Here is a 22,889-nt window from a genome sequence, read left to right as displayed (position 1 = left end):
TACTACAAATACCATGTTAGTGTAGCAAAACAATCGTTAATTTGTGGTTACCATGGTTTAACTATAATAATCATGTTTTTATTTTTCACCTTAAGAGGACACATAGGATGAATATAGAGATGCAGTTTTCACTGCTTTAGGATCAACGAAACTGTGTATAGTTTCAATATACTTGTCTATATTAACTAGATCAACTAGATCAAACACAAATTAATTGTTATATTTGGATATATTCTCTTTCGAGTAGTCAAACAATCAAAAGAAAACATCTTTAAAACAGAAAGTCACTTACAAAATGAGATTTTAAATGAGCAACATTTCTCTGTGTACATTGTCAAACAAATGAATGTTATATTCATCAGAAGAGTGACAAAAACACTCTGCATACAGTGCAGAAGCACTCTGGATATTATGTAGGAGGGGTTCAGGCAGCAGCTGGGCTGTTTTAAAATCCTGAATTTGACATCTTTGAGGCATCAACAACTGATCCCCATCTTTACATTCCCTGCTGTGTTAAAACCACAAAGTGCGGCATCTAATCTCACAGATCCAGCACCAGATCTGCTTATCATAATTTACACCCAGAGGTAAAATAATGAGGTCAGTTTTAGGTCACTGATGGAAATACAAAAGGAAAAACAGAATAATGCATCTACATGTTCCTCTCAAATTAAAACAAATTTTATGATGTCATTAAGATATCCATAATGTATGTTCGTTTGTTTTTCCTCTACAACTTCTGCATGCAGATTCAGTGAATTCTCTTACACACTCTCACAATAACAAGAATACAAAATATTATAAAAGACTTCTTTATTTCTAATCATCATGAAGCACTTTCAACAAAAGGATCTGTCTACCATTTCATGTGTGATACAGGACTACAATCAGTAATAATTCCAAGCTCAGGCAGTAGTTGGGATTTGGTATTAAAAACTAAATCGAGGCCTCTAAAAAAAACTCAGTTTAGATGCATTACAAGCTACCCAGAAATTAGCCAAAGAAAAGACAAAAACAAAATACGTAACAACAAAGATGGCCTTGACAAATGCAACATTTAATACAACTTGTACAACTTAGAAAAGTATACTTATTTTAGACTCACAAAGGACACATACATTGTATGTGTTAAATTATTATTATTCTTTTTGTTGTTTGTTGTAAGGACATAAAAATGCTAACTACATCATTCACATATTCAGCAGTCTGTTTAAATACCTTATTTTTCTACAAAGTGAATTTACATTGTTTTAAAGTACAAAGTGCAAAGACTATGGTTTCCATCATCGTTTTGGTGGGGGCAGGATCTGCGGGACGGGAGCGGGAACAATCGCAGCAGCCACTTCAGCCTTGCTTCTTTGACAGGTTCTGAAAAAAGTCAAATGAGAGAATGAGGGAAATGCGATTTTAGGCTTTCATTTATAAATGCAATTATCTACTTGTATTAGTAATTGGTTTCAATCTACTGCTCTGTATAAAAGAGAGAGAGAGAGAGAGAGAGAGAGAGGGGAAGGTTGGAATGCATGTTGTGAATGTTAACAGCCACTGACATTAACTCACCAGTTTACTAGATGTTGTGCCTTCACCTGTTTTTGCCCCTGGGGAAAAAGCAATGAGAATGTTTTACAAGCCTGTTCCCCATTACATGACGGCAATACAGGTTATTTCTGAGAAAGTTATTAAACAAATTCAAGCGCTCATGGTCATTAAAATGACCACACAGTCTTCAAACAAGCTCAGGCTGAATCTACAATAGGTAGAGCTCAGTATCTCCCTCATCCAATCAAAAAACAGAACACTTGAGTTTATGCTGCTCGTAAGACAATGCTGTAAATCCACGGATAAAAACATGCCTGTTTAAATTTGAATAAGAGAAATCATGTTGCTAAGTCATAATTATGTGGAAATAATTGACTTATAGTTATAAGGATTTCAAACAAATTGGATCTCACAGATTGGAAAACGCAACTGGACCTGATTTTCAAAAATCTTATTGGGGTCGGTAAGAATTTATTACAGAGGGTTTATATTTCAAATAAATGCTGTTCTTTGAAACTTTCTATTCGTCAAAGCATCCTGAAAAAAGAATGTTTTCACAAAAAAAAAAAAAAAAAACGCTCATTATCAGTGCTGATAATAATCCAAAATATTCCTTGAGCCGCAAATCAGCATATTAGAATGATTTCTGAATGATCACGCGACACTGAAGACTGGAGTAATGATGCTAAAAAATTCAGCTTTGGATCACAAAAATAAATTACATTGTAAAATATATTAAAATAGACAACAGTTATTGTAAATTCTAAAACATTTCACAATATTACTGTTTTTGATCAAATAAATTCAGCCTTGGTCAGCAAAAGAGACTGTACCGACCCCAGACTTTAGACTAGTGAGCCCGGTGTCATGAAAATGCGTGGTATTGATCCGCAAAAATGGACTTTGGCGCATATATGATACGAACGTGTTTGGTGTGCATATAAAATGCCATTTTCACGTGCATATGATACCAAATTTGTTAGCGTGCATATGATACGCATCTACCCCACAACCCTAATCCTACCCATCGCGTAGAATATACATGCCAAAGTCCATTTTTGAGTATCAAAAATATCAAAAAGATCACTTTCATGAAATCAGGTTGGACTAGTAGTGTATTTTGCATTCAAAATGCATTAAAAAGTGCATTCAGTGGTGCATCACTTTTTTCCTCTAGCATTACAAATCAAATTATTCCCACTGTTCTCTGATGCAGTAGAAACTCTAGTCTAGTATGTACAGTAGATGCCCTTATTTATCGGACATCCATCAGGAAACAGAGAGACTCACCCTCTTCCTTAGTGACACCCAGACAGCCCATCAGTTCCTGTAGAGACAGGGCTTTATCGTTGCTGATGTCGCAGTACTCCACAAACTTCTTCACACACTTCTTGGGTTTAGATTTCTTGCGCAGTAAACGCTTGAACGGTTTGATTTCTTTCTTTCCGATGTCACCGCTGGAATTCTTGTCAAGCTGACTGAAATACCAGTGAACAACTCGCTCTTCCAGAGTATGACTGGGGTCAGGCTCCAACATCCTGAATGGAGGAAAAATCAAACACTGAACATGTTTATACGCACTTTATTTTCTGGTTCAATGCCTGTGAAACATGTACTGTATATAAATATTAAATTTTCATTTGCTGCCTTTTGAGCGTTAAGGGCCTGAATAGCAACGTCAATTATTCTAGTCAGTCAGCTTATGAACTAAAAAAATATTTTTACACCTCACTGTAGGCAGGGTCAGTCAAATTCATGAACCGGTCCATTACATCTACATTTGTCCTTTCTCAGTTTCTTGTTTACCTGCCGGCAGAGGCTGGGTCAGTTACTGCATGGACCATGTCTGTGGACAACGCGTCCAAAACGCTGGTCAGGAATTCTGTCTTCTTCTCCCCAGGACATCCTGAAATTTAGAGAGATGCGAGTGTTACAGAAAGAGCTGCAGGATTTAAAATAACTGTTTAGAATGACAAAAAAGAATTTGAGTGAACTATTCAGTTAAACTGTGCTTCCCTTTTGATTGTAAAACTGTCTAAATTTTCTTTTTTTATTGGATTTTAGTGACATTACGTTGTTACTTAACAAAATCCCATGATGAAACAAAATTAAAAGAGAACAAGACTTCCTTTTATGTGACATTTTACCTTCAGGTTAAACAGCTATGAAACCTCATAAACAGCTGTTACTGCTACTCTGGTCTTAATTACTGAACTATATGTGATTTTGTCACTATACAACTCAGCGATCATATACATAGAAAAATAAGAATTGGCAAGAAATGCATTAAATGAAGCAAAAGTGACAGAAAAGATGTTAATAATGTTGAAAAAGATTTATTTTCTAAACGAATGCTGTTCTTTTGAACTCTCTCAAAGACTCCTAAAAAAAGTATCACGGCTTCCACACAAATATGATGCAGCACAACTGTTTTCAACATTGATAATACTAAGAAATGTTTCTTGAGTAGCAAATCAGCATATTAGAATGATTTCTGAAGGATTGTGTGACACTAACGACTTAAGTAATGATGCTGAAAATTCAGCTTTGCATCACAGGAATAAATTACTAACCCCAAACATTCAAATATCTGAATGTAATTTAGCATTTTTAAAAATGCACCAGACTAAATGCACATTTTCACAGTTTACAGTGTATATACCATGGTACTGAATGATTACAGTACTTAATGAATGATGAATACAACTCTACTAACATTATACAAAAATCCATGGTCCTTATTTGTTAATGTATAGTCTAGCTAGTGAATACTAGTGGCTATTTGAGGTACTGGCACCATAGGTGGCCCAATAAACACTGAAAGATGTAAAGCTGTCAGATGTTTTTACACCAACTGCACTTAAAGATGTTGGAGAGTAGGAGAGTTAAACAATGTTAGGGCTTCAGAGATTCTTCACCGCCTTGTCGTAAAAATCAGTCCTCCCTCCCCTATATCCTGTCCAAGGAAGATGACAGCTGCCAATCAAACCGAGGATTTGAGTTTATGGTCACAGGTAAACACTTGCTGTCTGTGGGAATTGAGGCCTTTGGGTGAAACCCACAAACCAGTCAAAAACATGTCCAGGCCCCTTATTTATCAACAGTGCGTATGCACAGATATGTGCGCAATGAGTGCGTAAAAACAGTTTCACACAAAGTGTGGGATCTACCAACTTGTCCTTATGTAGGAATGTGTGTAAGGACACAAAACACAACCTTTCATACGCACTGTTGATAAATAAGGCCCCTGGTCATAATTTACCACAAAAATTAGAAATTATATTTTGCTTAAGCATAATAAATTAAGCCTATTTTTAGGATTTCTTTTGGATTGTGACAGTTATGATAGTTTTTTGAAAACATTACGGGGATGTTACTTTTGAATGTTCTCTAAAGATTCTGAAACAAGTAGTAACATTTAAAAAACATTACATGAATGATGTATAAATAGCATTTTTGTGCTAATGTTTTGAGATAACTTTTAACAAATGTTATATTAACATTATGGGGGAATGTTTGTTCATAACTAGTTCTGAGAACATTCCCTGTTAGCTAGGAAGCAATTAACTTTAGTTAAGATCCCCCATAATCCTCATTAATATCATGCAATAAGTTAAGAAATATTTAATAAAAAAAAAAACATGTAAATAATATGCTGATTACTAAAATTATATATATATATCCAAAATAAAAAAGGCAATTTTTTTGGCAATGGACAGTAAACAATTTCTTTTTTAGTCAGTCACATCCTTTTAAGTAAATTTGGTTTACAGTAAGTGTTTTGTTTCAGCATAATTTGTGCCCATCTCATTCAGTAGCTTGTGTTATGTATGCACATGTATATTGACCACCCTGCTCTTTAGATATGAAGCGTTGGCTGTTGAAAAACCAAGGGAGTTTAACACACTCCTACACCTTCTTTCTCATATCCATCTGTCTGTCCAAATAAAGCAAGATAAAGAAAGGGAAAGTGTGTCTGTATTTGTGTGTCAGTGTGTGTGTTTGCAAGGAGGAGTCTTCACATGCTGGTCTGTTTATGGTCAGGCCCAGAGGCAACAGATTCTCTGGTGTAAGAAGCAAAGGCATGCCGAGGTCCTCGTGAACAGGTGTGTGTGAGAGCGAGCGTGATCAGGTAAACAGAAGGCCTCACACGAGAGAAAAGAGAAGGCAAAATGACATTTAAACGTGTGCAGGTTTGCAAGCGAGTGTCGTGCTAAAGTTTCTGCTCCTCACTGAGACCAGACACAATAAAACATCCGTGACATCTGTTCATACGAGGAACGGCATTCTACTTGCTTTTGCAATAAAAACAACATAATGTTTAGTGTAGTCTAGACAATCAATAACAAACATTTCTGACCTTTTAAGAATTCTTTGTGCTCTTGCCATTTTACATTAGTCAGAAAATGACATTTTTAATGTGACTTTGTGTTCCATTTTAGGATGAATTTATAGAGTTTGAACTGCATTGCTTGTGTGAGTAAAGAAAATACAGCTTAAATATGATTTGTCTAACATAAGGCTGTTTGATTTGGTAAAAAAAAAAAAAATCCAGTATTATGATATGATATCTATATGAATGTGCTAAGCAATCCAATGCTGCAGGAATGAAATATTTTTGTTGGCCAAAACACACATTTTTTCACACTTTATTCCAGCTAATTTAAATGCTGAGTTAGGATTCACTGAGTAAACCCAACCAGATCCTGCATTTGACAACATTTCACCGTTACCCAGAATCCTGCAGCTTGTGGAACTTACATAAAAAATCTCAAGTTGCAACAGAGTCATGAGAATTGCGGTATTGGCTGTGGATTTTGGACGTTTAGCTGCCAGCAGCAGCCGGCCCCCATCAGCCCCCCTTCTACACCACAATTAACCAGCCGTGACCAGAGAGCTGCTCACACAACAGCACCTGTACACATACTGCTGGCAGCTTGAACGTCCAGACACACACACACACACACACACACACACACACACACACACACACCCCTGAGGAACAGAGGTTTATTCATTAATATATTGAGATATTGGCATTTTTACCAGAGTGCCAAGTGGCAAAGCTAGCCTATAGTGACCAACAATTAGTCTGTGTTTACTAAGCTGGGTCATTATGCAGTACAGATATTAAACAATATTAAACTAAGTTACAATTAATTGAAAGTAGGGGTGCATTTTAAATAATTCTACTACTTTTTTATTGTCTTTAATATCACTTCCCAAACTGCACTCTCAGAAAAAAAGGTAGAAAAGCTGACACTATGGTGGTACCCTTTCAAAAGGTACTAATAAAATGTGCACTTCCGATACTAATATGTATCTCTAAGGCATTAATATGCACCTTTAGGGATAAAAAAAAAAAAAAAAAGTACAAACATTTACCTTTTGAAAGGGTACTGCCCCAGTGACAGCTTTTATAGCCTTTTTCTGATAGTGTGGGAGGTTTTGTAATATCCCTTTAAATAATAAAAAGTTTGTTCCTTGATGACATCAGCATCCAGGAAGTGACAACATACTGAGGGACATCACCACCAACATCAGTGAGTGTTAGCAATGAGTTGATGAATTCTGTGAATTTGTGTGTGTGTGTGTGTGTGTGTGTATGTGTGTGTGTTGGTCTTTGTCACTCTAAAATGTTCCATATTGATACATAAATCAGTGTGATAACATAAAATTAATAAGCTCATAAAAGATAAGACTGTCACTCCCTCACTGAGCAATTTCTCAAACTTATTAATGAATCCCTTCACCTTTGAAGACATTTCCAAAGGGAGGCATTGTCTGATTCCCAAATATATATAGCAAAGTAACACACACATTCTCACACTGTTTCAAAAGCCTGTTTCACCTCTTAATCTTAATTAAAGTATGTAGATAATCCTATTAGTCAAAGTCTGACCAGGGTTACTACACATTCTGTTATTTGGGACAAAGCACAGAGGCATTTCTCATGTACTTGCACTAACAAAAATTACCATGGTATTTCCATGATATTTTTAGAAGTACACAGGGTACGTTTTGTTAGTAAATACCATAATACTGTAAACACTATAGTATTTATACCATGCATTACAATTATTCTGAATCATGGTAGATGTTTAAATGCCAGAGTTATTATCTATTCCAACTAATAACAAAGTACCGCCACATTACATTTTTTTGTAAGGGTGGGTATTAGGCCAGCAATAGTATACAAATATAATATTTATACATTTGGTCTGAAATGAACTAATTTGAATGAACCAGAAGTGAAGTTTAGATGCTATAGTGGTAAAATCTTTCAAATCATGATATTAATGTTTTCATTGTTAATTAATTATAAATAACTGTTAATTATAAATTATGATTTTTTATGTTTTTAAAAGTCTCTGATGCTCACCAAGGCTACAATTATTGTGAAATATTATAACAGTTTAAAATATCTGTTTTCTATTCAAATATACTTTAAAATGTAATTTATTCCTGTGATGGAAATGCTATTTTTTAATCATCATTTTTTCTAATACACCATCATTCTAATATACTGATTTGCTGCTTAAGAAACATTTCTTATTATCAATATTTATTTTTTGGTGGAAAGAGTGCAACATTTTTCAGGATCCTAAAATAAAATAATTTATTTGAAACAAAAAACTTGGACATTACTTGTTATTTGTTGGACATGTAACTTGTTACATTATAAATGTCTTTACTGACACTTTTGACTAAATTAATGTGTAATAATTTCTTTAAAAAAATCTAGCTGACTCCAAACTTTTGAACTGTAGTCTACTTATTTTTTATATAAAATAATATTGAATATGTAAATATTAAATATATCACCTATAGTCCACGTACAGGGATGGAATATTGCAGAATTTATTATTTTGAGTCTAATCAATGACTTCATTCATGCTGGAAATGGAAGTCACTCCCTTGTTTCCTTTTGCTGTTTTTTATCTTTGCCCTCTACTCCTTTTTCCTCTGTTCTTCGTCTCGGCCACTCCCCCACACTCATCCCTCCTTGTCATCCTCCTAAGCTCGTGTTATCTATTGTAATCTATCTTTTCTACCTCCCCTTTCCTCACTGAGATGATCTGTTAACATCTGTCGTCTATGCGGACCGTAGGGTCGTGGGAAACCAGGAGATGGTTTTAGACTCTAGATGTCACACACATACCTGAGCTTACAAGCAATAACATATAGATGCCTAAACAGACATTTTTATGTTTACTTTGTGCATGTATAAAATGTGATATCAAATTTGCAAAATGAACCAAACAACAGGTAGTGCACCTATTAAAAGACACCTATTCAGTTTAATTTTTATTTATTTCCTTGAGGTCCTCTTTGGTAAAAAAGTGTTGTTTTTCATTTTTGTAGCCTTGTTTCTAGTCCTCTTGCTATTTTTAAGTCACTCTCCAGCAAGCCTTGAACAATATTTTCGCATTGCTCATAAGCACACAGTTAAGCTCACCCTGCAGGTGCCTGCTCCTGTAATGGTCCTTTGGTTTGTTTGGATGGGCTCTGGCATTTCCATCACATTTTGGCTGTTCAAATCTACAGCAAGAGAGAGAAAAAAACAGAGAAGGAATGAGAGTGAACACAAAGCATTATTGTTTACACAGTGATGGGTCCAACAGCTAAAACATTCCACCAATGCTAAGAAAAATGTTTAGATTTCATTTAAATAGCACAAAGACCAAAATAACATAATACTGTTTAATAATGGTGAATACAGATGATCTTTTCTTCACCATTGTGATGTATATTGCAAAATAATAATATGTATGATATGTATATACTATAGGTACATATATAAGATATGCAAAATAATTTATAATTGTTCGGTTTTATCTGTCTATAAATGATTTATGTGTTCGTTCTATCATTCTATTGTTATATCTATATGCATATACAAGTTATACACACACACACATACACACACATACATACTGTGTATATAACTTTTGATATACTTAAAACTAAGGCATTATTAAACTGAAATTTGCTGAAATTAATTCATTTTTTTTAAATAGATCTTAATCCCCGACAATATTTAATCAAAATTTGGAGAACAGATAATGTTTGTTGTTTATTTAATAGGCTTTCTATAAATATAGAAGTGTGCAGGATCATCATCCGATATTTTTTAACTGAATATGCTTCTGTTGAAGAGTTTTTGATCACCTTATGTATTCACAACAACTGTACTAGGATGCAGTCACTAGAAGGACGGCTCAGAGATGCAGGGAACGGTGGAAAGAAAAAGTAAGAAGTGTAAAACAAGAGAAACGTTCATGGCCCCATTAGTAGAGTAAATGTTCTCCAATCATTGCCAGGTGACTTGCCCAAATAACAGAGAAAGAGAGAGAGAGGTAGCACTTCCATGCATGCTCTAATGCACTGTTTGGCACACTGCCCTGATGGTCAGAAATCCACAGCATCGCTCCATAACACTCCTGCAGCTCATTAAATGTGCTCCTGAAAACAGAGAGTGTCACTGACCCCTGGTAAACACACTCACAATGTTTTGTCATTCTGCCAGGTTTCTTGATCAGATTTGGGGCGGATGAGCAGCCCCACCTGTTAGCAGATGAGTATTTAATCAGAATAATTTGCTGGTATATTTAGCTTTTCTTAACGAAAGCTGCACTCGAAATGTTAAAAGAGACTGAATGAGATTAGGCCATGTATTGGCCCCGGAGAGACTGCAAAGCTCAATTTTGTACCCCATAGTAAGTGGATGAATGAGACCTGCCCCGGGTGTATATTAGATGTACTGTACTGAACAGGTCAACTGGCACTTACCATTTTAAAAGCCAAGTGGTTGGTTTTTCCTTTCAATAGAGACAAACTGCTTAAATTGTATTCTGGCAACTAAATAAGGGCAGATTTGTTTCTTAGAGGCGCCAGAGGTATTTTAAAGTGTTTAAAATAACATTTTGTTGAAGCTGATGTTAAAGGGCTAGTTCACCTAAAAATAAAAATTGGCTGAAAAGTTGCTCATTCTCAGGTCATCCAAGATGTAGATGAGTTTGCTTCTTTGTCGGAACAGATTTGGAGAAATTTAGCATTACATCACTGTCTCACTAATGGGTCCTCTGCAGTGAATGGGTGCCGTCAGAATGCGAGTCCAAACAGCTGATATAACCATCACAAGTAATCCACACCACTCCAGTAAATCAGTTAACATCTTGTGAAGTGAAAAGCAATGCTTCTAACTTCAAACTGTTGCTTCAAGCTAAACTACGAGTCCTCTATCTGTTATATTGCATTCTCCAGTGAAAAAGTAGTCTCGCCTGAATCAGGAGAGAAATTTGCACAGGACAAGCACCGTTTACAACCAAAAGCAGTCCAAAAGAGTTCTAAACAAATTTGTTGGTGGATATTGAAGAGGACAACAGGGGATGGACTATTTCATTGGATGAATTGTTATAATAGATTATGGTCTCATATTTTGGCCAGAAGCAACCGTTCAAACTTAAAACAGCTTAATAATGGATTTGTTTCTTACAATCACACAGTTATTTGCTTCACAAGATGTTAATTGATGGTCTGTGGTTGTGTGGATTACTTCTTAATTATTGTGATGTTTTTATCAGATATTTGGACTTTTGTTCTGATGGCACCCATTCACTGCAGAGGAAGTTTTCCAGTCTCTGAAAATTCAACCTCATCTACATTTTCATTTGTGGATGAACTATTCTCTTAAAAATGCATTGTAGAAATAATATCCTAGTAGCTGTACTGGAAAATTGTTCACCTGTTTTTATGTATTTTTTGTTTGTTTTACAAAAAAAATCCTATATTGAGTGCATTACCTTGTTGATGTGCCAGGTATGGGTCGTCCAGTGTCCACCAGGACACACCAGCAGTACCCGGTGGAGGGATGGCACTGCACGGGTTTGTAGAGGCCACCGTGAGCACAATCCGGCACAAAAACTGTTTTGTTTTTATGTTGTCTTGCTTCTTGTGCTGACAGCTGCTCCTGATCACACGAGGTCGCTGAGGTAAAGTAAGGCAGAGGAAAGGAGTGAAATACTGCAGGAGACACAATATGAGTGAGTAAGTGTCAGTGTTCTCTGTGGTGAAGAGAAGCCAAGCATCTGTGTTTCCGTACAATGAAGGGAGACAGTGTCCAGGAGCTGTGTCAAGCTCCAAAAAAGTAACTTCTTGAAATTTCAATAAAAGTAGTACATAAGACAATGCACAATAGCTTGTGAGGACTAGAATATAACAGACTTTTTCTAAAATCTTAAATAATAATAATATTAATAATTCCCAAAAATATCCCATGTTTGACTAATATCTAATTCCATGATTTTGGAAGGATGCACCCCTCATATGGTATCCCATAATCTTGGGTTTGATTCGTCTGGACAAAAGAACATACAGTTAAATGATGTTCGATGTTGAAAAAATTTACAATAAATTTAAATGGAATTAAATTAAAATGTTTTATTCTATTTTATTTGGATTTATTATATGTGTTAACAAATAAATATTTAATACATCTACATTTATTATTCAACATATTAAACAAATTAATTACACTTAATTGGCAGTTGAGCAAATTAATGTATACATGTCAATTAAAAAAATATATAAATCTATATACTAATAGATAAGCATTGTATTTATGAAATATGATATTTCATGATCCTGAATGAATATTAAAGAATGTATGCTGTCTGATGTTAAAACAATTAATAATACATTTAAAGTGCTTAAATTTAGTTTAATTGAAATACATTTACAGTAATTAAACTTGAACAAATCAATTAAATACATATTTTATTTTTTCAACTTGCGATTCCATTCATACTGAGAATTTAGCATTGTATTAAGTCTGATGTAAGTCTGATGTCTGAAGAATTAATAATAAATTAAAATTAAATCAAATTTGAATTAAATCCATTAAATTTAATTGGAACAAATTAATCAAACTTAACTGAACAAATTAATTAAATGCTTTTTTTTAAACTTATGATTCCATATTCAGAAATAAGCATTACATTTATTAAATATTCATAGTTATCTCTAAAGCTCATTTGAATTGGTTTCAGCTCATGTTATGGTGCCTTCATACAAGAACGCTGGCAATGAAGTCAATGACTGACTGGACGATGAGGCCTTGGACACGGCCGTGAAGAGATGGATGGACAGCATATTGGAGGGAGTAAGAGAGTCAGAGAGAGAGAAAGTGAGAGCTTGTGCTTTATCTGGAGTCTGCGGGAATGTTTATGACATTAAGAAGTTAATGACTGCACAGGGCTCCTGCTGCTCGACCAGCATAAATATTTACACATTGTCTCTAGGTGCCTGCATTTGCAGATAGTGACCTTGGGCAGAGAATCGCTGCATAAAACACATTGTTTTGGGAAAACAGCGGCAACTTAGCGCTTCCTTTCAATCCTCCGAGAGACACAACGAATGATCCATATGGAGCACAACCTTTGAGCCATGAGATTTCGCTGCATCAGGAACCAATCATCTCATGTGCCACAACACAGCTCTCCAGCAACGCTTTGAGCCGCCTGATCTAATGCAAGCAAGATTATATACAAAAAAAAAAAAATGTGTATGTGTGTGTGTGAGAGAGAGAAATGGAGAGATGATATGTGGTTTCTAATGTATTCTGTGGCAGCACAAAATATGGTTGTCAGTCACAGACGGAGGGTGAACAAACTCCAGGCTAAAAGTAGTCTAATGTTAGTGTATTCTATTAACTACGCACATTGCATCTTATTAGGAAAGTACTAGATATGGATGTCATGTCATAAAATATTTTTAATATGACTGAATTTGTATTTAAACTGATTACAGTTTAATAAAAAATATTGTAAGCTAATTATAATGCTTACATTTCAGTTATTCAAACAGCTAATAAATTATATACAAACATATTTACATTATCAAAGAAAATGATCACTGACTTCGGTCTAGCATTAGTATCTGATATTACATATACACTCTTAAAAATAAAAGTGCTTAAAAAGTTCTTTAAAGTGATGCCATAGAACCATTTTTGGTTCAAAGAACCATTCTGTCAAAGGTTCCTTATCTCTTTCTTACCTTTTAAAATCTGAAGAACCTTCTTTCGCTACAAAGAACCTTTTGTGAAACAGAAAGGTTCTTCAGATGTTAAAGGTTCTTTATGGAACCATTTAGTTCCATAAAAAACTAAAAATTTTTTTTAAGAACTTTATTTTTAAGAGTGTTCTAAATATATCACAAAAATGCATTTAAATTACTGCAGCCGTGTATTTGCACTGTTGCTAAGCTGATCTGAGTGTTTTTAAGTGCATTTCTATGCAGTTGCTAAGGTTTTCGGGGTGGTTGCTAGGATGTTCAGGGTGTTGCTAAGCTGTTTTGAGTGGTATTTAGTGCAGTGCTATGTATTTGCTAAGGTATTCTCTCTCCCACATCCGTTTATAGTTACCCTCTCTATTTCTCTGTGGTGTTGTCAGGTCTTTGGCTTCATGTGAGCATTGTTTTAGAAAATGTTGCCATGGGTTATTCTCTTTTTTTTTTTTTAACCCAGAGACATCTTTTCTTTGCCTCTGTCTTTTGTTCAATTCTATTCTGAGCGTATCTGAATAGTGATAATCACCCTTTAGACCTTAACGAATCAGCCGTAATCAAAACCATCAGCGTTCAGTGCACTGCACTGATGTTTAATTGATTGTAAATCAAAAGGTCTTTACAATCAAGCTATTCACACACACACACACGCAAAAAGGAGTCTATTCAAAAACACACAAACTCTGTAATAATGTCATCAGAATTAGATCTTTTACTGAGTTCATGTCGTCATTTTTTTCCCAGATGGGTTTTTAATGACATCTTTGTTGATTCCTTCATTAGATCAACATGTCAGGCAATGGCTGAGTGCCACAGTGAGCTGGATCTTCACATATGTGCTTCAATCAGAGAGAGAGAGAGAGAGAGAGAGAGAGTGTGTGTGTGTGTGTGTGTGTGTGTGTGTGTGTGCATGTTTATGTGGTTTATGAGGACACAAATTTGTATAATGACATGGGTATGACAGAGGTATTACAATATGAATGTGGTTTATGAGGACACTGCCTATGTCCCCGTAATTCAAAAGGCTTAAAAACATACTAAATGGTGTTTTTTTGAACATCTAAAAATGCACAAAGTCTCCTGTGAGGGCTAAGTTTAGGTGTAGGGTTGGTGTAGGGCAATAGCACACACAGTTTGTTCAGTATAAAAACCATTACGCCTATGGAGATTCCCCATAAACCACAAAAACCAACGTGTGTGTGTGTGTGTGTGTGTGTGTGTGTGTGTGTGTGTGTGTGTTTGAGCAACTACAGCAACAGTTTCATAATACTTACAGATAAGTATCTGTCTTTGTCTCTTTTGCTTTCTCTTTCTATTCCCATACAATAAATAAATAAAAAATAAAGTAAAATAACAAAATATATAAATCACAAAAGAAATGTATGTCTTTTAATAGCTCAACTGTTTTCTAAAACTAGGCCTTAATTGTTAACTAAAATTAACAAATAAATAAATGGCCATTGAAAATACAGTAAATATAACAGATAAAAAACTTAGAAAATAGTAATGCTACCCTGGCAGCTAATCGAAAGATGTAAGATAAACACAAAAATTACAATGAATAAATAGTAAAAAAAAAAACTCAAACTAAACTATATAAATATATAAAAAGTAATAAAAATGACAAAAGCATATAACCAAAATAAAAACAAAAATTAAAATTAAAATTGAAAATATAAAAATAAAAGTTAATTCAAAATATTAATAAATACTATAATGGTTTGAAAATGATAATAAAAATAACACTATGATCTCCAGTTTCTCAGATGTTTCCCCTAGTTATTTGCTACCAAGAGAAACATGTGGTTCTCTTAATTTCAGAATTGGTCTTAAAAATGTTTCAGTGTTTGAAACTTTCCCAATATAAGACACCGTAATTAAAATTTAGGTATTTAACATGCACTCAATAATTCCTCATTAAATTCTTTGAAGATCAGATGATCTGAGGTATCAAATTCTTTCAGTTTCAACATCGATCTATACTATTCCTATTAGTTTTAAAAGAGACATTAATTGAGACAGTGTAGGTTTTTGAGGGATTAAAAAAAAAGGAGGGAATGGATTTTTATCATTGTAGGGTGGTTGTGTCCACACACTGCTGCTAAGACACATTTATATGTAAACACCATGTAAAAGTGAATTTTGCATCCAAAGTCCTCTTTAAAGATCTATAATCATTCCATATGTCAACAGGTGTCTCATTCATCTGTTTTTGTTATTTCAGCAGACACATCAAGAGACAAATTTGAAACTCAAACTGCAAAGTCCACTGACATCTCATACTAAGTAAGTTAATAACAACTTTTAGCATTTTACAATTTTCTGTCTTCTACAAAACCAATCTAGCTCTGTTAGCATTTTGTGTTGAAAAGTGATGAGATGTTTGTCAGTAACTCACATTGTGTTCTTGTCCTGTTTTGTCGGCTGAGGTCCTGTTGTTTCCAGAGTGTGGGGTACTGAGGGATGATTTCTAAAACACACATGAATGCACAAAACATTAGTTCGGTCTCAAACCCTAGTGAGCGCTCAATCTACACGGCAGTTAAAGGCTTCATTGACACTCACCTTCCTCATCAGCGGACGGCTGGGTTTCCACTACGAAAAACGTTGGCGGATCTGCATTTAGAAAGGAGAACATTTGCAAGGAAACTACAATTACGAGTGTCAGCTGAACAGTCACATCACATGATCCATAACGCATTTGCACATTGCCCGGCCAGGATAGATTATAGAGATGGAAGAACAGAATTTAACAGAGGAGGAGGATAAACAGGCAGATAAAGGGTTAAAGGAGGTTTAGTGGTTATAATTGACTCGATGAAAGAAAGAAAAAACAGTTTAAACATTCAATCTCTTTGCTTGACACCATGAAACACTCGTTTATGACAAAAAGCAGTGTAGTTCAAATATAGAAGCCTGTAAATGCAAAAATTCAAAGGTGACAAAAAAGCGTCCAAAATTAACACTCGCCAAGCACTAAATGTGAGAAAAATTTAGCTCAAGTGACTTGAAAAATGTTACTCAGCAACATAATTCATGGCTTTTTAAGACTTATTCTTTGGATAATTGTTTATCTAGGAAATATTTTTCCCCTTGAGTGAACTTGTGTGACAATAAATCCCCATTGCTTTGACAAATGATGGCATAAAAAGGTCTTAAATCGGAGCAGTAGTTTCAAATTCATAAAGTCATGGCAAAAATGTTTCATGCACTGCAAAAAATGAGTGTATTACTCAGTATTTTTCTTTTCTTTTCTTAAATCAACACACTTGAGATGCAAAATGAATTTGAACAAATTGAGAGTTTGTTTAAAACCAGAATAAACATCTGTCAAAGGGGTATGCAAACTTGTTTTCCCATTGAATTAAGTTGATTTGTCTGAGCCTATAGGCAGATATTTGATCTTGTTTTAATACTTCACTTAATTTTGATCAGTTTCTCAGAAAACAAGACATCTTAAGTCACGACATTTGCACTGGAAAACAAGACAAAAATACTGAGAAAGAGCTTGACTTTTTTGTAGTGTGATCAGAAGGAAGAGTAAGTTTTTTCCATATCAATACTGGTTGGGTTTACTTGGTCTTAAAATCTTAAGAAGTCTTATAGTCTTATATACATATATAGTCAAGTCTTATAGTCAAGAAGTCATTATATATACATATATATATATATATATATATATATATATATATATATATATATATTAGTGATAATTGATGAGAACAATAATGTATTTATAAAAAAAATAATGCAAAATACATTTTCGTGACTGGTAAGAAATATGTATGGCTGGCAAAACATGAATTTTGGACACTGTTTGCAAAAATAAGCCGCCTTCCCTGTAAAAAAAAACCCAAATGTTTTTGTTTAGTTCATATTTTAGTGATCTGGAGAACAGTCATGCAAGAAAGCGGACATATGTGTTATGTGTGCAGAAGGGGATGAATCTCTAGACGCTGGCCACAGGAATCTAAAATGCTGAGAGCCGCAGGTGTGGTTAACCTCAGCAGGGTCACCATTAACTCATCAGAGGGCAGAAGATAAACTGCCCCCTCTTTCTTTTGGTGTGTTTTTCTCTACTAGCATCCTTGGGAAAAAGTTGGGAACTTGGGGAACAGCCACTGTCAGCACTCTGATGAAGTGATAAAGTATTATGAGATCCGACCATGTTATTTATATGACTCTAAAATTTCAAGTGTAGCTCAACACATCAAAGATTTTCTATGTTTTGTGGCTTTTTGCTTTTTATTTGATAGGACAGCCCTGAAGCGACAGGATATGGTGGGAAGAAGGAGAAGGCGTGGGATCGGGAAACGACCCAAGATGCAAAGCCAGGTTATCATTGTGCTATGTGCACTACTGACCAGGCCGTATATATATATATATATATATATATATATATATATATATATATATATATATACTAGAATTTCATTTGTCTCACTTTGTCCCCCATCTAATAAAGATTTTTGAGGCAGCTTGCTAGTTTTTGAAATGATGTGGAAAGCAAAATACCAGCTTTTCTGGTGACTGAACTTGATTAAATTTTCCATTATATTACAGTGCCTTTTTTTAATAGGTATACTTGGAAATTTGACATTTCGTAAGTAAAATCACATTTTTAATCAATACGCTCTTTAGAAGAGTTAAAACATCTAAGAAGTAAACCTTCACATCTCCCATAGCTGATTGTTTAAACGGAAAAAGACATTCCCCTTAAAACTGAGAAAAGAAATAGGGTGATTATCTGGAAATCAGGTGGTCTGTTTTGTTTCATAAAGGAGGGAATCAGTGCCATTAGTAGTGCATGAGAAAGGTCTTCATCTGGAAAGAAGAGAAATGACATCCAGGTGAAGTGGTTAATGTTCACTGCGGTGCTATGACAAAACCGTGAAGCCCTTCGATTTCGTTTTAACGACTGTGAAAAGCAAAGGCTGTTATTACAGCGTCTCTCTGTTTAACGACTCCAACATATGACCATTTACTTTCAGCCCTGAAGCAACTTCAGCACTCTCAAGTCACAAAATATTAGAATGGCAAGCCGTAACTCGCAGTACAGACACACACACACATTAAAACGTAGCTGCCAGTGCAGATTGCCCCTCTTGAAAGTCTTTACCATATCAAAAGAAACCGTTGAGGGTATTTACCTGATTTTCCTGGTTCCTTCGGATTCACTTTACCGCTCTTGGACCCTGAAAATCAACAGGACAATCACAGGTTACTCACACTAAAATTTTAACAATGTACACCTAGAATTTGCCTATAACATTCTATCTATAACATTCAAATGTGTCCTGCAGATCAGAGTCAAGTTTTCCAGGAATGGTTGATTTGAAATGACTTATTTAATTATGCATTAAGCCTCTACAGAGGAACATGATAATGTTATGGAAGCTGCAGGGGGTAAAAGCCATATGACACTATCTTGGAGTAAAAGAGCAAGAATGTTTGAGTTGGGCGCTTTGCTTGCCAAATGCGCATTTGTTTTGTGATGCTCCCCCAGACCTAACTGATTAAGCTGTTGCATGTGCAATTAAATCTAATTGGTCCTTTTCTAGTGAAGCTGTGGTTGTTGTACAAAGCCAAGCCAACAATGTTATGATCTAGGAACCCATGGCCTGCAGTGATTGAGTTTCAGTTTTGTGCATGAGCGTGTGTTTAATGCAGTGCTATGCTAGTTTACTGCATATGGCTTTGGTTATGTGGTATTGTTATGCTGGAACGTTTCTGTAGATTAGGATTAGCTCTGTTTTGGCATCTCGCAGTGCTATCACTGCCTTAGACGCTGAGTTTCTGCATTTCTCTCTTGATTTATATTCCTAAACAACTGTAATGTGCCAAAACACCGAGATTGTGTAATCACAGTTTGGAATCACTTCAGAGTACTATTTATGAGGTGAAAATCTCTTTTGAAAACAAAGAACACGTGACTGAAGCACGAAGTAGAATAAAGGCATGGAAAACAGCAGGGGTAGAAGTATGGTACCTTGGCATTGAGGCTTCTTATTGGCTACTGCTGAGCCGCTGATGGGTCTGCCACTGGGTGTCACACACCAACAATAACCAGTGTAGCTGTGGCACTGAACCTGTTAGTCAAATACAGCAGAGATAAAGAAAAAAGACAAAGAGAGGGGCAGAAAAATTCAGAAATTTGACAGTGAAATTGTTAAAAGTATAATATCTATCTCTCTATCTATCTGTCTATCTATCTGTCTGTCGTCTGTCTGCCTGTCTAACCATCCATCCATCAGTATGTCCATCTATTGTTCTAAATTTTCCTCTATCCATCCATCCATCGTTTTATTATTCTATCGTTATATCTCATACCTCGTTGTAAGTTCCGTCAGGGTTGCAGACAGGAACGAACACCTGTGGGAAGAGTTTCTTGGCTTGCTGTTCTGTGTATTTCTTCTCTGCCACACACCTGGACGTATCTGGAGACACAACACGGGTAAATCCAGCAAGTCCGACAAACTATATAGCCATCCATGTTATTGTATGACAAAAATAACACATTCCCATGTCTTAGTTTGGTCAGTCGATTCATAGGTAATTTGTTGTGAACTGAAAATTGTCTTTATCCTGATTATTAAATAGCTAAGTAGTTAAAAGTGAGTCAGGACTGCCACTGAAGCCCTCTTAAAAAATGCATGACACGTCTGCTTTAGAGATCTTGAAAAGTACTCTAAACTTGATGATTCATTTGTTCACAAACTCTGTCCATCCTCTTTTCTATATATAACCATTATTTCACTTTAAGCGCACATTCACTATTCTGCTCATCGTGTCAGTGTAATATAGAAAACAGAAAGTCCGCAGAGAGCGAGTGCATTAAATTCAAACCGACAGGCGAGTCCTCTGGCGTTCTCTGTCTGACTGATGTGGCACGGGTGTTTTTTCTTTTCTTTTTTTTTCAGAGGAAAGGAAAGAATGGTAATGGCAAAAGAAAATGAAGCAGGAAATAAGACTTGGTTTCTTTTGCAGTGACATGTGACCTCTCAGACACAGAATAATTCAAGATGTTTCGGAAGTGGTGTATCCCTGTGTGTGGTTGGGAATTAGACAAACAGTCCTACTGGAGTCACTATCTCTATACCAGTCCAGTGGTAAAACTATCACAGATCTCGCTCTGTCATTCTGTGTTAAGTCTGTGTGAGCTGATGGTGTCCAGCAGGCTATAATGCATCTGTATGTACATTTATGTGTGAGTGTGTGTGTGTGTGTGGATGTCATTGATGCAGCTAGGCAGAAAATCTTCCAGACCTCAATGGAGACATAAACTCACTCTCTCCACTGGGCAAATCATTAAAACACTTTTAGTCAGGGATGGCATGAGAGGATAAGCAAGGAACTCAGTGAAAAAGATGGTATACGAGGTAAATGCTAACCTATAAATCTATGTATACACTGTATCATTCAGTTTTGAAAAAAAAATCACTAAAATATAGACCTGAGATTAGCCATTTTACCCAGTGTTTGTGTGCATTATATATTTTATGCCTATTAGAGTGTCAAGTCAGGTTACGTTTATTTATATAATGCTTTATGAAGTACATATTGCTTTAAATCAGCTTCACATTAATAATAACAGTGTTAAAATTATGATAAAATCAATTTAAGCTGAAAGTCAGCTCTAGAGAAGATAATAGTGTCATTATTCAGCTCAGTTTAGTTTAATAACTGTCAAATTTGCAAGTTCGTTGGTTATGAAAAGTTCATAATTCAGATGAACTTCAATAATCAGCTCTACAGAAGGCAATTCAGCTCAAGTCGGTTCAAATTTTGTTCTCAGTGGATAGTGTCAGTGCAGTTAAATCAATAATATTGTCTTTTTAACTACAGTTAAGGCATTTGCTTAACAGCATGCTTTATCACAATTATGCTGAATAAAAGAGGAAGGATGCTGATCACTGAGTGTTTCCAGAGTGGAAAAATGTAAAAAATAGTTCAGAGCAAAGGAACAAAGCCTGCTTTTTATGCATAGCACCATTTATTATTTATTTATTTAACATTTATTATATCACTGTTTGTAAGGAGAGACAAATCATATAAAGAGTGCTGAAATAAACTGTTCTCAACTTTGACGTTTGTGCACAGCTGCACAATCCCTGAATGCACTTCCCTTTCCAATCTAATCTTTCCTTTTTGGTTTTCTTTCACTCTCATTTTAGCGGAACATAATTCATCCTCTTTCTGTACCTCTTTCCCTTTCTCTCTCTATTTCTCACACCCTCTTTAATCCCAATATAAGAATGACACATTGTGCTTACTAGTAGGGAAAGAAACAGTGAACGGGAGACAGAAAGACAGAAAAAAAGAAAGAGAGCTCAGAGCAGAAAAGAGTACAGGGCACGAGAGTCTTCCTGCCGAGCCCAATACAATGAGAGTGTTTGTGAGCCATTTGACCTTTGACCTCTGTGGTTACTGACAGCGTTCGCCCCTCCCTTCATACAAATGACCACCGATCTCTCACACGTATGAATGCGCCACTGTACATTTATTTGTACACATGAGGCAAGATCCCCATCAAGATCATAGCAAAGATGTTTCTCATTTAATGGATTTAGTGAAAATGCACATTTTCATTGTATATTTTTATATACGGCTACGCTTTTGCTATTTCATTTGCATTCCAAATAGAGTGATTTTACAGAAAACATAAAATAGCATTCATAATCCACACTGGATCTTGAGTTTGTCCGTCAGGGTTTAACTGGATAGGCTATATGATTTTTTTTATTTTGCCATTGTGGCCTTGGTTACATCATTAGAAAAGAAAAGCTGTTTCAGAGCCAATATTTTTTGATAATTTAATTTTAATTTATGGTATTAAATTTAATGATTATTAAATGTAGCTATATTTAATATATTATTAATATATAATAATATTATTAAAAATATATAATAGTTCATATATTATTAAAATAAATATATTATTAAATGTATTTAAATGCATTATTTTATTATTGATTAAGGTTTTTCTAAACATTAAAACTTTTTTTTTTAAGATGCATAATCAGGAGCAAACTTGAATCTGCTTCATTTGTGTCACCACAAATCATCAACTCACTTCAGGTCACTTCAGATCACTGTTAGTGTGAACGCCTCTTAAGAGTACAATTTGAAATGTCATAGAGGACAATGTGTTGTACTCTGCAAAATCCCGCTCTGTCTCGTCAAAGAATCATTTATCCCTAGATGGATTTAACCCTGCCCACCTCGACCCTGACCCACAAAAGGCACCAGGCCAACTAGCAGCAGCTCACGTTTGATTGGTG

The 22,889-nt window shown here is 35.2% G+C and overlaps 1 protein-coding gene across 2 annotated transcripts in view; it reads right to left on the bottom strand.

The window, feature by feature from the left end:
* Window positions 1-799: 799 nt before the first annotated feature.
* LOC306884551 (SPARC-related modular calcium-binding protein 2-like) overlaps window positions 800-22,889 on the bottom strand; it is a 32,388-nt gene continuing 10,298 nt past the window's right edge. Inside the window, exons 3-13 of one of the 2 annotated variants that reach the window (XM_079440508.1) lie at window positions 19,939-20,045; window positions 19,598-19,697; window positions 18,759-18,803; window positions 16,174-16,224; window positions 16,007-16,078; window positions 11,346-11,529; window positions 8,999-9,081; window positions 3,346-3,445; window positions 2,830-3,077; window positions 1,561-1,598; window positions 800-1,368 (exon numbers count right to left, since the gene is read on the bottom strand). In XM_079440508.1, the coding sequence (XP_079296634.1) occupies window positions 1,345-1,368; window positions 1,561-1,598; window positions 2,830-3,077; window positions 3,346-3,445; window positions 8,999-9,081; window positions 11,346-11,529; window positions 16,007-16,078; window positions 16,174-16,224; window positions 18,759-18,803; window positions 19,598-19,697; window positions 19,939-20,045 (1,052 nt within the window). In that variant the 3' untranslated portion in view covers window positions 800-1,344. Of the gene's footprint in view, window positions 1,369-1,560; window positions 1,599-2,829; window positions 3,078-3,345; window positions 3,446-8,998; window positions 9,082-11,345; window positions 11,530-16,006; window positions 16,079-16,173; window positions 16,258-18,758; window positions 18,804-19,597; window positions 19,698-19,938; window positions 20,046-22,889 lie in introns of both variants that reach the window. The other variant, XM_079440507.1, reaches the window with a different exon arrangement.

The sequence above is a fragment of the Barbus barbus genome, assembly GCF_936440315.1.
Source record: "Barbus barbus genome assembly, chromosome: 18".
In the NCBI taxonomy this organism is placed as follows: Eukaryota; Metazoa; Chordata; class Actinopteri; order Cypriniformes; family Cyprinidae; genus Barbus; species Barbus barbus.
The sequence above is the reverse complement of the archived record's forward strand: the minus strand, read 5'-3'. Positions and strand labels throughout refer to the sequence as shown.